This window comes from Pleurodeles waltl, chromosome 3_1, assembly GCF_031143425.1.
Source record: "Pleurodeles waltl isolate 20211129_DDA chromosome 3_1, aPleWal1.hap1.20221129, whole genome shotgun sequence".
In the NCBI taxonomy this organism is placed as follows: Eukaryota; Metazoa; Chordata; class Amphibia; order Caudata; family Salamandridae; genus Pleurodeles; species Pleurodeles waltl.
The window spans coordinates 98,600,352-98,614,704 of record NC_090440.1 but is presented as its reverse complement, the minus strand read 5'-3'; the positions used below and the strand labels follow the sequence as shown (position 1 = coordinate 98,614,704).

Below are 14,353 nucleotides of genomic sequence, written 5' to 3'. Positions count from 1 at the left end.
TTGCGTTCGAATCTTGACTGATGAACGTAAACAGCACGCTGGCAGGAAAAAATAAAATAACGATGGTTTGATGAACAAAATGCATCTATTGGCTAAATAATTTAATGTGTGATGATTCAGTTTGCTTATGCATTGCAATATAAGCACTCAATAACAGGCGGAAAGATACACCTGTCAAAGCATGAGGTGAGTAATAGTCCTTTGGGTGGAGTCAAATCTAAAGCTAAGTATAATGAACATGTAGTATAGGCATTTAGCCTGCTATGCTGTCAAGCCAGATCTAAAAATCATGGCCCAGATTTAAAAGGACCTGGTGTCTCCTTGCGCCACCGTAGCGTAATTTTGTTTACACTAATATGGCCCAACGAGGCCAAAATTGCCGCACCACGTTTACAAAGTGGTGCAATGCATGCACTGCACGACTTTGTAGCCCCTTGCGCCACATTATGCCTGGGCCAGGCATAATATACGCAAGGGGGGGTGTTCCCCATTAAAGGGGCTGAAAAAATGGCGCCAAGAAATCTAAAATATTTATTTGCGTCATTTTTAATGCCTGCACAGAGCAGCCGTTAAAAGGAGGCACACCGGTATTTATAATGGGCCTCACTGTGCTTTGAAGGATTAGCGTCAATATTTTTTACGCTAATCCTGCAAAGTGCCAAACTAGCGTCATCAATTTTGACGCTAGGTCCCTCACTACCACCATGGTGTACTGTACCTTAAATATGACGCACATATGGTGGCATTAGGAGGGGCGCTAAGGGGCTCAGGAAGTGTGGTGCTGCATTGGATGTAGAGCCACTTTCTTAAATCTGCCCCCATGTTCTTTGATGCGCATCCTGTGTCCCAGGGCTGCCTGCGAGTCTTATACCATGTTTTGATACCAGTTTAATATTACAGTGCCTACAAGATAAGAGCTAAACAAATGTCTGACAGTTTCCTTAAATTATATTTGAAAGTGGATGTGGCACTCAGCACATTGTTAATTGTCTCTCGAGGTGAGAGACCGTGAACATACACAGTGGAAAGATAAGGATAAAGCCACAAATTGCTGTGATGATATTTTTACCATTAAGTGACCAGCATCAGTGATGTTTGAACAGTATCTCGGGATTAGGTACCAGAGTGTATTAGAACAGATTCATACAGGAATCACAGCTGTCTGCTTGGAAAGGGTGGAGGAGGGTCAGTGTTATATGTCATTCATTAACTATTAAAATTAAACAAAATGATACTGCAGCAATTCCCTTTGTTGGATTGGTGAAAACCCCACATTTGCATATGCATACAAGCATGCCCGTGCACAAAAGAGGAAATAAACAAGGAAAACAGACTTTTCCCCTCGTAATGCCGCCCTCCCGAAAGTGTACGGATTTGACGCAATCCCAGGTTTACAAACCTTTGTAGATCTGGAATACCATTAAATCCATGGGTGGATGCACAGGAAAGCCCAGGCTCTACCTATGGAGCATCTTTCAGCTCAAAATGTAACGTAACGCAATGCAATCAGCCAAGTTGCATTTCATTTCTTTACACAGCCACACAAGGCAGTTCAAATCACCTGTGGTATGTGGCTTTGTATATCTGAAATAAGGAATTGCGCTGCCTTGCGTTACCTTGCATGACACAAGGAAAATGCAACCCTTTAATAAATGTGGCCCTTAATCTAAAACACACACATAGGCATGTCATAAGCTATTGCGGGCCTTAGACAAGAAAGTGACATGTGGTCGAAATAAGACAAGTGCCTGCTTGAAGTTTAAAACAAAGGGCCACATTTACAAGCAGCTTGCACCGCCGGTGCATCACTTTCTTTGATGCACCGACAGAGCAGGCTGCAGGCCATATCTACAAGGCCACTCAAAGCCCCTTCGTGTGGCTTTTCATGGCCTTGTAGATATAGAGTAAGTCAACGCAGCCCAAGTTTATGCGTTGCCTTACTCTGTGTAAAAGAGGCGTTCCATGGGCATTGCGGCGGGTGCTCCCACGCAACACCCATGGATTTTGACGTATTGCCAGATGTACAACGATTCGTAAATTTGGGAATGCATCAAAAGCCTATGCGCCCAGGGGAAGCATAAGGGAGGCACAACGAGGAGAAATATCTTTGTCTCTCCTTGTTTTTTCCTTTTTCTATGTGTGCTGCGTTCGGCAAAGCACACATAGCAAGAGGATAATGACTCTCGTGGTTATTTTTGTGCAGGAAGTTGTCCCTTTCTTCACAAAAACAATCATCCCTGTAAAGCAGATACCCTTTCACCATGGTTCAAAGATGATTGCATTGGCGCATGGCAGCCCATTATGTGCCAGCACAGGGGAAAAGGACATGAATGCGCTGTATCTTGTAGATATGGTGCATTCCTGCCCTTTTGGTTTGATGCAGGACAGTGCAGCAAGAAGGCTTTCGGTGCTGCCCTGTGCCAAAAGATTTTAAATATGGCTCAAAATGTTCAGAACAGAAAATAAAGTACAGCAGATCCAGAAACTGGAGATATTTAAAGATAGAATACATGTTACATGCATACATGCCTCTCTCTCTCTCTCCCTCTCTCTCTCTGCCTCTCTCCAGCTCTTTTTCTCCCGCTAAAATATCTCTCTCTGTGCAGTGGTTGAACAGTGATATTTTTCCCGCTGGGCTGGAGAAGAGATTAGGTAGGACTAGGCTTGATTGGCAAGCTCTGGTAGCTCTGTGGATGTTCATTGGTTTTCTGTAAAGGCTACAGTACAAAAACATGCTTACAAATTCTTGTTGGTTCATTTCAGACCCACTCCTCATGGGTAGCAGGAGTCTGTCTAGGCTGTGTTGGTTCAATGTAGAACTACTCTTCATGGGTGGCAGGAGTCTGTGTAGATCCTTAGAAGTCTTGTGAGATTGCTCATGCTACATCATCAAATATTTAACAAACAACTGTCCTGTATTATAGTTGGTGTTATTCCACACCCTCTGCCAGATCTATCATCAGGCTGTGGAAGTGAATGTAATCCTGAGGGCAGGAGGTTAATATGAAATGGCCACATCAAGTATTTAGCTCAGTCAGCAATGCTATAAACCCTAAGGTTCTGAAGCTCCTACAGATGTTTTAAGCATTAACCCAACAACTTTCTTAGTAATAGGGGACTTGATAACCAATCGTCATGCTTCAAGGTGTCAGAGGAGGGGATTGGCTTCTCCCTGAGAGTAGTGAGAATGCCCTTAGCCACTTCGTTTGGCCTCATTCAAACACATAAAAGACACATGTGGACAGCCTCATTAGAGGCTCTGCACCAGCTTTATAAAGTACCAAGAGAGTCAAAAAAATAAACAAAGAACAACAAAAGTCAGGCCTTACCATAGTGTCAAGTCCCAGTGTTAGTAACATCAAGAAGAATATGATGGCCCAGAATGGGGAAAGTGGAAGTCTTGTCAGAGCTTCTGGATACACCACAAAAGCAATTCCAGGACCTGGAAGAAACATGCGTAGTTACTCCATCTGAATGTCTCTATTTTCCATAATTAGTTTTATACTTTCCCAAAAAAACATTCTTGTAGGTTTATCATGAAAATGCTAATCCAGTTATGGAACAGAAATAAAAAGTTTCTTCTGGGAGACTGAAAAGGATCTCTCACATGGACGTCATTCAGAGGTAGCCAGGGATCACAGCTGCGACTCTTAGTGGAGCATCCTCCCCAACCCGGGTACATGTGAATGACCGTGGCACACACAGCTCTGTCACAGATGTCTTTATTCGCCAGCATACTTTAACACACTATACTTGGATCATGTCATAACCGTTAATAACCACACATTAACACCTCCCAACAAGTTACACATTCCTCTATTGAGTCTGCCTAGAACCACAAGGATCCTAGAGCACAAAAGTTCCGCAACACTTCATCTCCCCACTTGTTAAACAAAAGTATGAATAACAGTCACATTACATTATATTTCTTCAGTAAGTTGTCAAGACGCTCGCACTAGTCAGCCAAATTGAGTGGTATGAGGTAGTTGAGACGCACTTTGGTTTCATACTGATGTCACTCATTCTGATGTTTGATCTGGGCTGTTAGGCGGGATTGCCTCATTCATGATTGCAGGAGCTGATGAAAGTAGAGGTAAGTGCTTAAAGTGTGACGAGTACTGTCTTATGGTGTGCCTGGGACCATGCGCTATCACCATGTGTCTTTTGCACATCACCACTCTCAGTGGATAGACAGCAAATGGAGTGTCTGTTTTCCATTTTTGTTTCTGGTAGACCTGAAAGACTGTTTCCTGAGCTTATCGATGTCGGTCCGCATATGTTTTTATTTTGCACTTTCTGTGTCTGTGACACAAACCTTATCAGCATTCAAAGGTCCGTCCATTGTCCACTGTGGCAGTTTGGTTCAGATGGCTCTTCCAAATATCAAAGTGGCAGGAATCAGACCAGTTGTGGAGTGGGGAGTTGAAGGAAAAGCACAGAGGACTTGACACAGGGCCTGGTTTAACTTTATTCCCTCCATCAATGCTCACTGACTCATCCTTTTGAGGGTACCCATGCATCGTTCAACAGCACAATTGGCTTGTGGCCACAGAGGTGAACTTTTTTGTTGCTTGTCATTTAGGCCCATATTTATACTTTGTGATGCAAACCAGCGTCAGCACAGTTTTGCATCAAAAAGTTTACCGCCGGCTAACGCCATTCCAACGCACCAGCCGGGCGCCTTATTAATGGAATGACGTTAGCCGTCTGTTGGACTTTTTGCCTTACGCAGGGTCATCCCCAGTCTTTTTGCCTCCTTCCTCCTGGTTTTTCTGACCTCTCGCTGTTGGCTCTAGGTCTCTGAGCACTTTATCACTGCTGACCAGTGCTAAAGTGCAGGTGCTCTCCCATCTAAAGTAGGTATGATTGGCTTATACCTAATTGGCATATTTAATTTACCTATAAGTCCCTTGTACAGTGGTATCTCTATACCCAGGGCCCGTAAATTAAATACTACTAGTGGGCCTGCAGCGCTGCTTGCACCACCCACTGAAGTAGACTTTCAAACCTGTCTCAGGCCTGCTAGCGCAGGGCCTGTGTGCACAGTTTTGTGCCACAGGGACCTGGTATCTAAATTTACTTGCCAGGCCCAGAACTCCCCTTTTACGACATGTAAGTCACCCCTAAGGTACGCCATAGCTAACCCTATGGGCAGGGTGCCATGTATGTAGAAAGGCAGGACATGTGCCATATTGCATGGCCTGTCCTAGTAGTGACAAACAGCCTAACTTGGTGTCTCACTGCTGTGAGTGCTGCCTTCTCATAGGATTGCATTAGAAATGCCCTTCCTTATGTGTAAAGGGTATTGTCTGATTTATGAGGGGTAGCGTAGGCATGTTTGGTATGGTTGTGATGGTGATAATAAATGCTGCTTACTGGTGTGGGTGTATTTTTTATTACTATCACAGAAATGCCACTTCTAGAAAGTGCGCTTTTATCTGTGCTTATGACTCTGGTGTTTTGCAGCTTGACTCCAATCCACGTCATGGGCAGAGTGACAATTGGGGCTTTGTGCATACTTTTCAGACAGCCTGTACACAGGGAGAGTGGAGGTGTCACAGAGGTGCATCTGCATACTGAATAGTCTTCCTGGGCTGAGAGAAGGGAGAGGCGGGGCACACCTGTATTTGTAAAGACTGTGCCCTGGCCTCACATAATAGGGTCGTTAACCCCCCACTGATGTTTGGAGCCTGTGCTGAAAGGAGAGAGGGGGCACTCCCAGAACCGGTTGTAACTGGCTGGAACCTCCTCACCCTACCATTGTAAAACACTGTAAGAACTGACTATAAGTACAGGGGAATTTTCCCCACAATTTGGAGACTCTTGGAATCATCTTGGAACTGGACACCAAAGGCTGAAAGGACTCACCAGGAACCGCCATGGACTGCTGCTGCTGTGCTGACCTGTGACCTGCCTGGTCACTGTGAAGGACTTGCCACTTGCTGCTGGCCTGTAGCTGGGCCCTCCACCTGAGGACCTTGTCTTAAGATTCTGCTCCCCAGGGGCAGGGTGCTGTGGCCCCTGACCCCTGCATCCATTTCTTCACGAGGGGTGCTTCTCTGTGGTTGCGGCTGCCATAGCGCTGATTGCAGCGCGCTTATGGAGCCTTGGTAGACTGGTAGGCTCCTTGCTGCATTGTGCCATTTTAAATAAGATCACCGCAGCAGCTCGGGAAGCTGGAAGAACACTTGCGCACCGCATCGGGTGCAGGCGAGGGTCTGCTCGGGCCCCAGGAGGGGTCTGATCTTCTTGTGGCTTCATGGCAGGACCAGGGTCAGGTGCGGGGAGAGCCCCCTTCCCCCTGGCCTCTGCGTTAGGAGCAGGACGCTTCTTTTCTGCTGTTAGGTAAAACGGGCATTATTGTGCCCCTCCCCCAGCTTGGTGGAAGGGCCAGTGGAGGCCCGGGGGGGCCCCCAGAGATCACGGGTCCCGGGAGGGGCCTGTCAATAAACCGGAGGGGGTGCGTGGTGCCCCCCTCCTGCCCTAAGTTGTTTTTGCTGGATTTGGCCCCCCTCGTGAGGGCCGGTTGAGGTCCTGGGGGGCCCCCAGTAATCACGGTCCCCGGAGGGGCCTGTCTATAAAAGAGAGGAGGTGCATGTCACCCTCCTCTGACCCCAGAGTATAAGGGAGGCCCCCGTTTTGCGCATAGGAGTGCCGGGGGCCCCATTGTTCACCTTCTAGGCACTGGAGGTGCCTTCATCCAACCAGGTACTGTTTAAAGGACCAATATAGTTGCAATCCAAAGTTCTTTCTACAGACTTTTGTTTGATTCATATATTACCTACCTGCGTTTGATGTTTTTACATATGTGTATGCAAATGTTCCTTTTATGGACATGCTTGCTAATATAATTTTCTAACTTGCCATATGTTTTCTAATGTTCCTACTATGGGCATTTTATGATATTCTTATGACAAGTGCTGTGATGTAATAACGTGTTTTCCTGACTACTGCTTGTGTTGCAGAATACTGAGTAACCTGTGTATAATGTGTGACTACTGCTAGGTTGCAGAGTAACTAATGTGTAACGTTCTGACAACTGCTAAGGTAGCAGGATAGTACTGATATGTGATGTTTGGTCTGATAATTGCCTTGTGTACAATACAGTATATTTTCATATAATCTGGTGTTGTGTTTCCTTTGTGGTGGGGATATTGCGTCACGTGTGTTGTGTGTGTTGTGCAAACGCTTTACACTTTGCCTCCGGGTTAAGCCTGACTGCTCGTGCCAAGCTACCAAGGGGGTGAGCAGGTGTTATCTTGGACGTGTAACTCCCTTGCCCTGTCTAGGGTGGGTAAGTTCTGCCTGGCTGAGGTGCATACCCTAGCCAACCAGAAACCCCATTTCTAACACCGGCGCTGCAGCCTGGTTAGAGTCAAAATCAATTACTCTAACCAGGCAGCGCAGGCATAGGGAAGAATCGGGGTTGTGCGTCAAAGAATGGTGCAAGTCAGGTTAGAGTAAAAAATTATGGCTTTAACCTGACTTGTGCCATTTTTTGGTGCAAAACCCCCATTGAAATGACTCCTGTCTTAGCAAAGACAGAAGTCATGCCCCCCTGCCCAATGGTCATGCCCAGGGGACTTCTGTCCCCTGGGCATGGCCATTGGGCACAGTGGCATGTAGGGGGACCCAAGTAAGGCCCCCCCATGCCACTTTAAAAAAATAAAAATATATACTTACCTGTACTTACCTGGGATGGGTCCCCACATCCATGAGTGTCCTCCAGGGGTGGGCGAGGGTGGCAGGGGGAGTCCCTGGGTGCAGGGAAGGGCACCTGTGGGCTGCTTCCATGGTCAGAGACCATGGAAATGAGCCCACAGGTCCCTTAACGCCTGCCCTGACTCAGGCGTTAAAAAACGGGGCAAATCAGGCTGGGTGCCATTTTTTAAGGCCCGCCCACTCCTGTGCGTCAAAATGAAGCGGGAGTATAAATAAGGCGCACATGCCTCAAAGTCATTTTTTGAATGGAAACACCTACCTTGCATAGCGCAAGGTAGGTTTTCACATCCAAAAAATGACTCAAACTCCATAAATTTGGCACTGGACGGGTACAGCGCCAAAGTATAAATATGGAGTTAAGTTTGCATCTAATTTGCGTCAAAATAAATGACGCAAATCCAGGGCAAACAGAGTATAAATATGCCCCTTAGTCTAATTAGAAACTCGTTTGAATTCTTTGCTATTGAACAGTGGACTGTTGTCAGATTTGACAATGGCGGGGATACCGCATGCTGCAAAGATGTCATCCAGCCCCACGATGACCTTTTCATGGGTTACTGATGATAGCTTCTCTACTAAAGAAAAGCTTGCATACTCATCAACACCTGCCATGAGATGATGCTAGTTTTCTAAGGGCCCAAAGAAATCAACTGCAACTCTTTCCAAACCCTGTGCAGGAAGGTCAAACATTGTCAATGGATGCTGTGTTACACTGGGGGAAAGGCAGTTGCAGAGATGGCACTCTTTTAGCTCCTTCTCAACTAGCTTGTCTTAGTGCAGGAACCACACTCAGGGGCATATTTATACTTTGTTTTAGCGTAGTTTTTTAACGTAAAAATTTAGCAAACTTGACTCCATATTTATATTTTTCTGATAGACCGGTCTAGCGTCAAAATATTGGAGTTTGCGTCATTTTTTGGATGTGTGAATCCACCTTGCGTCAATGAGATGCAAGGTAGGCGGTCTCATTCAAATAATTATGCCAAGCCCTTAGTGCCATATGTATCCCCCCATGCAAAATTAAGGCATGGGTGGGAGGCGGACCCAAATAATGACGCTCAGCTTGCTTAGTGTCATTATTTAACGCCTGGGTCAGTCCAGGCATTAAGGTGCCTGCGGACCCATTTCCATGGCCAGACACCATGGAATGGGCCCACAGATGCCCATCCAAGCCCCAATAACACCCCCACCCACACCAGAGGAACACCAGAGGATGGGGGACCCCATCCTGGGAAAATATAGCTAAGTATAGGTAAGAATAAAAAAAAAAGAATTCTGTGCCATTGGGGGCCCCTTATATGGGGACCCCTGCATGGCACAGGGTCTAATGGCCATACCCAAGGACACTGGTCTCCTGGGCATGGCCATTGGGGTGGTGGGCATGACTCCTGTCTTTACTAAGACAGGAGTCATTTTTGGATACTATTGCACCAAGATATGATGCTAGGCTGGTTAACGCCATTTATATTGGTGTTAACCAGCCTAGCGTTATTCCTGGCGCCCTAATGCCATTTTCCCCTACCTCCACCCCCCGGCTAGCATCTTTTCTTTTGATGCTAGCTGATCCTTAGTGCTGGCTTGGCCATTCCATAAATATGGCTCCCGGCTTCCGCTCAGGACTAGCGCTAGCAGGTGCTCAATACATCACCTTCCTTGGTTACGGACAGTTCATCTTGTACATTTTTGAATTTTTCAAATTCAACATTGTCAGCAAAAGGTTGCGTGTTACTCTTCCACAATTGAGTTGAAACGAAGTCTTTGAGCATGAGCATGTCTTTATCAGCATTAGTGGCAGCGGTAATCTGTTCAATGGATAGGGCGCTGGTGTACTATACCCCACAGTTAAGTTACTGTACTCCTCAGACAATTTGGATGTTTCACTGAGTCGATGAAGTAATACTAGTGAAAAGTAATGAGCCAGGTTCTGATCTTTACCAGGCTAGTGTACAATTACTTATCATACTCCTGCAGTCTCAACCCCCACCTCTTAATGTGAGGGGGCATCTTGGCTTTCGGGTTTCCAGAAATATTGAGCAGCACTTGGTGGTCAATTATGATAATGAAACATTTTCCATGTAGGAACACATGAAAATGTTCACAGGCCCACACTATGGCCAGCCTCAACTTCTCCAGCTTCGAATAGGCATGTTCTGTGACAGGCTTCGAGTGGCATACGTTACAATGTGTCTCTGAGCATTTAGCTGACCATTATGTTGAGTAAGGTTTGCCCCATGTACCCTGTCAAAATAGGCCAAGTCTGTTGGATTCTCCATCACACGTTTTATTCTTTTGAAGCTTTAATCATGTTCAGGGGACCACTGGAAAGGGGCATTTTGTTTTGTCAAGTTTCTTAATGGGAACTCACTGTTGCAAAGTCACGAATGCACCTTGAGCAATAACTGGCCATGCCCAAGAAAAATGGCAGCATGGTGACATTATTGTAGAGGGCAAGTAGCTGGCAGTGCTTGCACTTTAACTGGGTCAGAAGCCATTCCCCCGTCAGAAACTATGGCTCTCATCATGACTTTGGTAGCTGTCCAGGAAGACCTCCAAAGCCACGGGTGCCAGGAGACTGCCAAGGTTGGAGGTCTCCCACCTGCCATATCACAGGTAATGCTGGATTTCTGCCACACTTTGGGCGGAAATCCGGCAGTACTCATGCTGGTGGGCAGAGGCACTCTGGTGGTTTCATCACCTGCACAGCCCCAACAGTAGGACATCGCCTGACATATAAGGGGGCATAATATGGCCTGGCGGTGTTCTGCTGGCGGGGCACTGCCGGCGGTGGAAGCGCCCCTTCTCATTCCATGCCGGACGAATGTGAATGCGTGTATGAATGGAGTTGAGAGTGCATGTATGAATGGAGTTGTGAACGCGTGTATGAATGAGTGTATGGATATTGTTGTGAATGTGTGCATGTATGTGGGGAGGGGGGAGGGGGAGAGGAACAATGTGGCTGAATGGAGGAAGGGAGGGACGATGTGGCTGAAGGGGGGAGGGAGGCTCTAGTGCTTGCGTGGGGGGTGGGGGAGCTGTCTACCGGTGACAGGGAAGAAATTCTATCTCACCAGTAGCCTTCCTGCCATGGTTTTCAGGGTGGTGCTACAGCCGCGGAAACCATGGTGGAATCCCGGCACCTTATACTGCCAGTGGTCTTCTGTGGACCGCCAGGTTGGAGATGATCATCTCCGGCCTAATGGTTCACACCGCCATGGCGGTATGAGTGGAGATGTGACGGTCTTCACCGTCATGGGGATATGAAACACCACATTGGAACCACAGCTTTTTCTTCTTTGAAGACATCGACTGGCGTGCATCTAACTCGTATGTGTGCTTGCTTTTAGTGACCAACGCTGATTCATTTTTCAGTGTTCCAGTTTCCATGTCAGCAGCTTCTTGATCTGCTCTTTTTTTTGGCGCTTGCTGACAATAACACTTTCTTTAGACTGAGTGTCTCTCAAAATGTGTCTTCTGAAAGAGTCTGAAAGACAACCCATCAATGACTCTGAGGAGTATGACTTCTTCATCATTAAATTCACTAAACGTACAGTGTTTGAGAAGCACATTGTCTTTCAACAAACTCATCCATTGTTTCACCAACTTGCTGTCTCGGCTGATTGAAAATATATCTTCCATAGTCAAAATCCGGCATCGGATTGAAATTGGAACTCAATGTTTCTTTGATATGAAGGTACAATATTGCATTGGTCTGGAGGATTGTTTTCAGAACCTCTTCTACTTCATCATCGGCAAGGTTCTTATAATATTTAATGATTTTCTTGTTATCTACTTCTTCTAAGGCATCTATGAAGTCATCAAATGTCTCAATTCACATGGTCCATCTGGTGTCAATATTTAGCTTTTTGGAGGTGTCAAAAAGAGGTGGTGGTTTCAGAAACACAGCTGTGTCATACTTTGCACTCTTTTCTGTTACCGTTGAGTGTATATGTTGTTCAGATAACTGCCACTGTTCACCTGGTAATTAACCTCTGCAAGCACTGGACGTGTGCTCGGACTTGGGTCATCATGGCCAATTGGAGGTCGTAGGTCTTCATTTTTTACCTTGACGGTGAGTAACAGTTATTTTTCTCACACTTTATCATTGTTGTGTTGAGCTTTTTGCATTGTACCTGCATGTCACTGCCTTTAGCGTTTTGCTTTGTATCGACGACGGCTCTGTGTTTTGGCATGCCACACTATTTCTTCTTTCAGCCTTAACAACCGATTCTGGTGAGCTCTTCAAATGTTCTCCTCCTCAGGGCCTTCCACTTCTTTGCAAGCCATATATCTGCTGGAGCAGATCATCAATTCCACACATGCCAATTTTGTCATTACAAACTCTCAGGGAGAGCTGTCTCATCTCTTCATAGCACAGAGCCCTTTCTCATCACCAGTTGTGCCGTCCTCCCCAGCCCAGGAGCATGTGAATGACCAAGCCACACAGAGCCCTGTAACAGATTTCTTTATTGCATACGATCATACGCTACACTCGGATCACGTCATAACCGTTAATAACCACACCTCCCTACAATTCCTGTATTGAGTCTGCCTAGAACTACAAGGGTCCGAGTGCAGAAAGTGTCATGACAGGACACTTGGCTTGCCCCCTGCAACCTCTGGCATTGCCTTTGTGACCCCTGACCACAGAGGTGCCAAAGGCAATGCCAAGAACAGAACGTAAACAGAGCTGTGATGTACACTGTTTACTTTCTGCATCTCCAGCTTCTATAATCTGACATTCAGCTCTTTGCACTGTAAATAAATAAATATATGAGTACAATGCACAGTATCTAGAGAAAAAAATGAAATTAAAAAAATTTATTTTTTTAACAAGATGTTGCAGATTTGTATTATTGTGAACACTTAGAGATTGTGTGTAAGAATGCAAATATTACATCTGTGCTGTAGTGAGTGACAATGCCTTACGAATAAGCTAATCAAAGTGTATTAACAATGCTAAGGAGCAATTTATGTCAATGACATCTTTCACATTCATCCATATGAAGAAATACTGGTGGACAAAACTACTGTTTTTGTCTTATGTCTTTGTGTGTCTTTCAGTAATTTCCCAATACATTTTATGATTGAGGTATAGATTAGGGAAACTATTAAACCATGACAGTGAAGTATAAATAATTTGGCTTCACTGTGTTGTCTGTGGCACCAAATTCTCTTCTCCCAACAAATTCATATTGTTATGTATTAAAAAAAGAGAAATCTGTATTGTGTCAATCAATTATATCATCCAATTTAAAATGTAGATGGTATATAAAATAGACATTTATTTGTGTTAGTAACTTGTGTTAATTAATAATTTGTGTTTAAAAGCCTCTTAACTTCAGGAGTGTCAGTTATTGTGATGTCATCTGGATTAATATCATGTGTACTCACTTCTTGGGAGGATGCACTGTCAAAGATCAAATGCTGCTACTTCCTGTGGTGTTATTGTATCAAAGGGTAGGTATGTGATGTCACCTCCACTACCCCTGGCAAACTTTTTAGGAGAACAAAAATGGAGAACACAAACTTGTCAACCCCAGGGGCCGTACTACTATAAATATGGTGCACTTTCCCTTTTTGCACCACGGGGCATCTTTAAATATGTGCACCATGCGCAAACAGGGAAAGTGTGCCCTATTACAGTAAAAGCACTGTCCCCAGGGTAACCGCAAACTCATGCTGTCCTGAGGAGTCATGCATTCAACTGAAATATGGAGCACCTGCACTTTATAGCGGGATTAGGGATCCCTTTGCAGGCAGAAGCAGTGAGTCATTGCAACTTCCTCCAAGTAGATGTCTGGGGTCCATGGGACCCACTTTCTCTCTTCCACAGCGCTGCCATCAGGGAGTGCACTGACAGTGCACCACCTTTTGTGGAGCACTTTCAGTGTGCCGAAATGCTGGCAGTCAACACAAGCCATGTTGGCTTTGCCAGTGCTTTTTTGATGTTTGAATTTCTTGCCTGTCAAGTCGTGCTCCTTATCTGCCATGCAGTTTTGGCAAGTGGGTTCAGTCATAAGATTTTGTTTGGCTCTACAACTCTGCAGCTCCCTGCCTCCCTTGCTCCTCTTCAACCACCACTCAAGCTGGGGAGAGATTTACTTCATGGTAGGAAAAGTAAAATACCTCAGATGAGATGGCAGTGTTTGGCAACTGTCACCCTGACAATAATGTATTTTATTAACTTAATAACCTTCTGACTTTATTCTCTTTGGGCAATGCTCCTACTTAAAGTAAGTGGCAGTAATATATGAGGAAGGTGAAGGTTTTCAAAGGTTAGGACCTGATCATATAAAATACTTTTTTTCATTCTTTGTTGAAGTCATGTTTTTTTTTATTTTGGAATCCCGAGCGCCTTGAAGCATCCAGTGATTGAGTAAAGTGCTTGAAAAGGAACAGTAAACAAAATTACAAGACCATTCAATAGCTATTTACTATTTATCCAGTGATTAGATGGGAGATATATATCGCTGTCTTGCACTTATTTAGTTTCTGCTTGATGCTGTAGGGCCGTGAATTATTTAAAATGCCTTGCGCATTTAAATTGCACTCTTATTTTTATTTTTTATTTGTTTGCCTTAAGTGGGAGCCATAGTGTCAGTATTTTGCAGAAATGCAAAATTTGCATTTT

At 45.1% G+C, this 14,353-nt stretch overlaps 1 protein-coding gene across 1 annotated transcript in view; it reads right to left on the bottom strand.

Annotated features, from left to right (window-relative positions):
- Positions 1–14,353, bottom strand: part of SLC6A5 (solute carrier family 6 member 5) — a 305,468-nt gene that overhangs the window by 125,525 nt on the left and 165,590 nt on the right. The window contains exon 11 of the mRNA XM_069221331.1: positions 3,330–3,442. Within this exon, the coding sequence (XP_069077432.1) occupies positions 3,330–3,442 (113 nt within the window). The remainder of the gene's footprint in view (positions 1–3,329; positions 3,443–14,353) is intronic.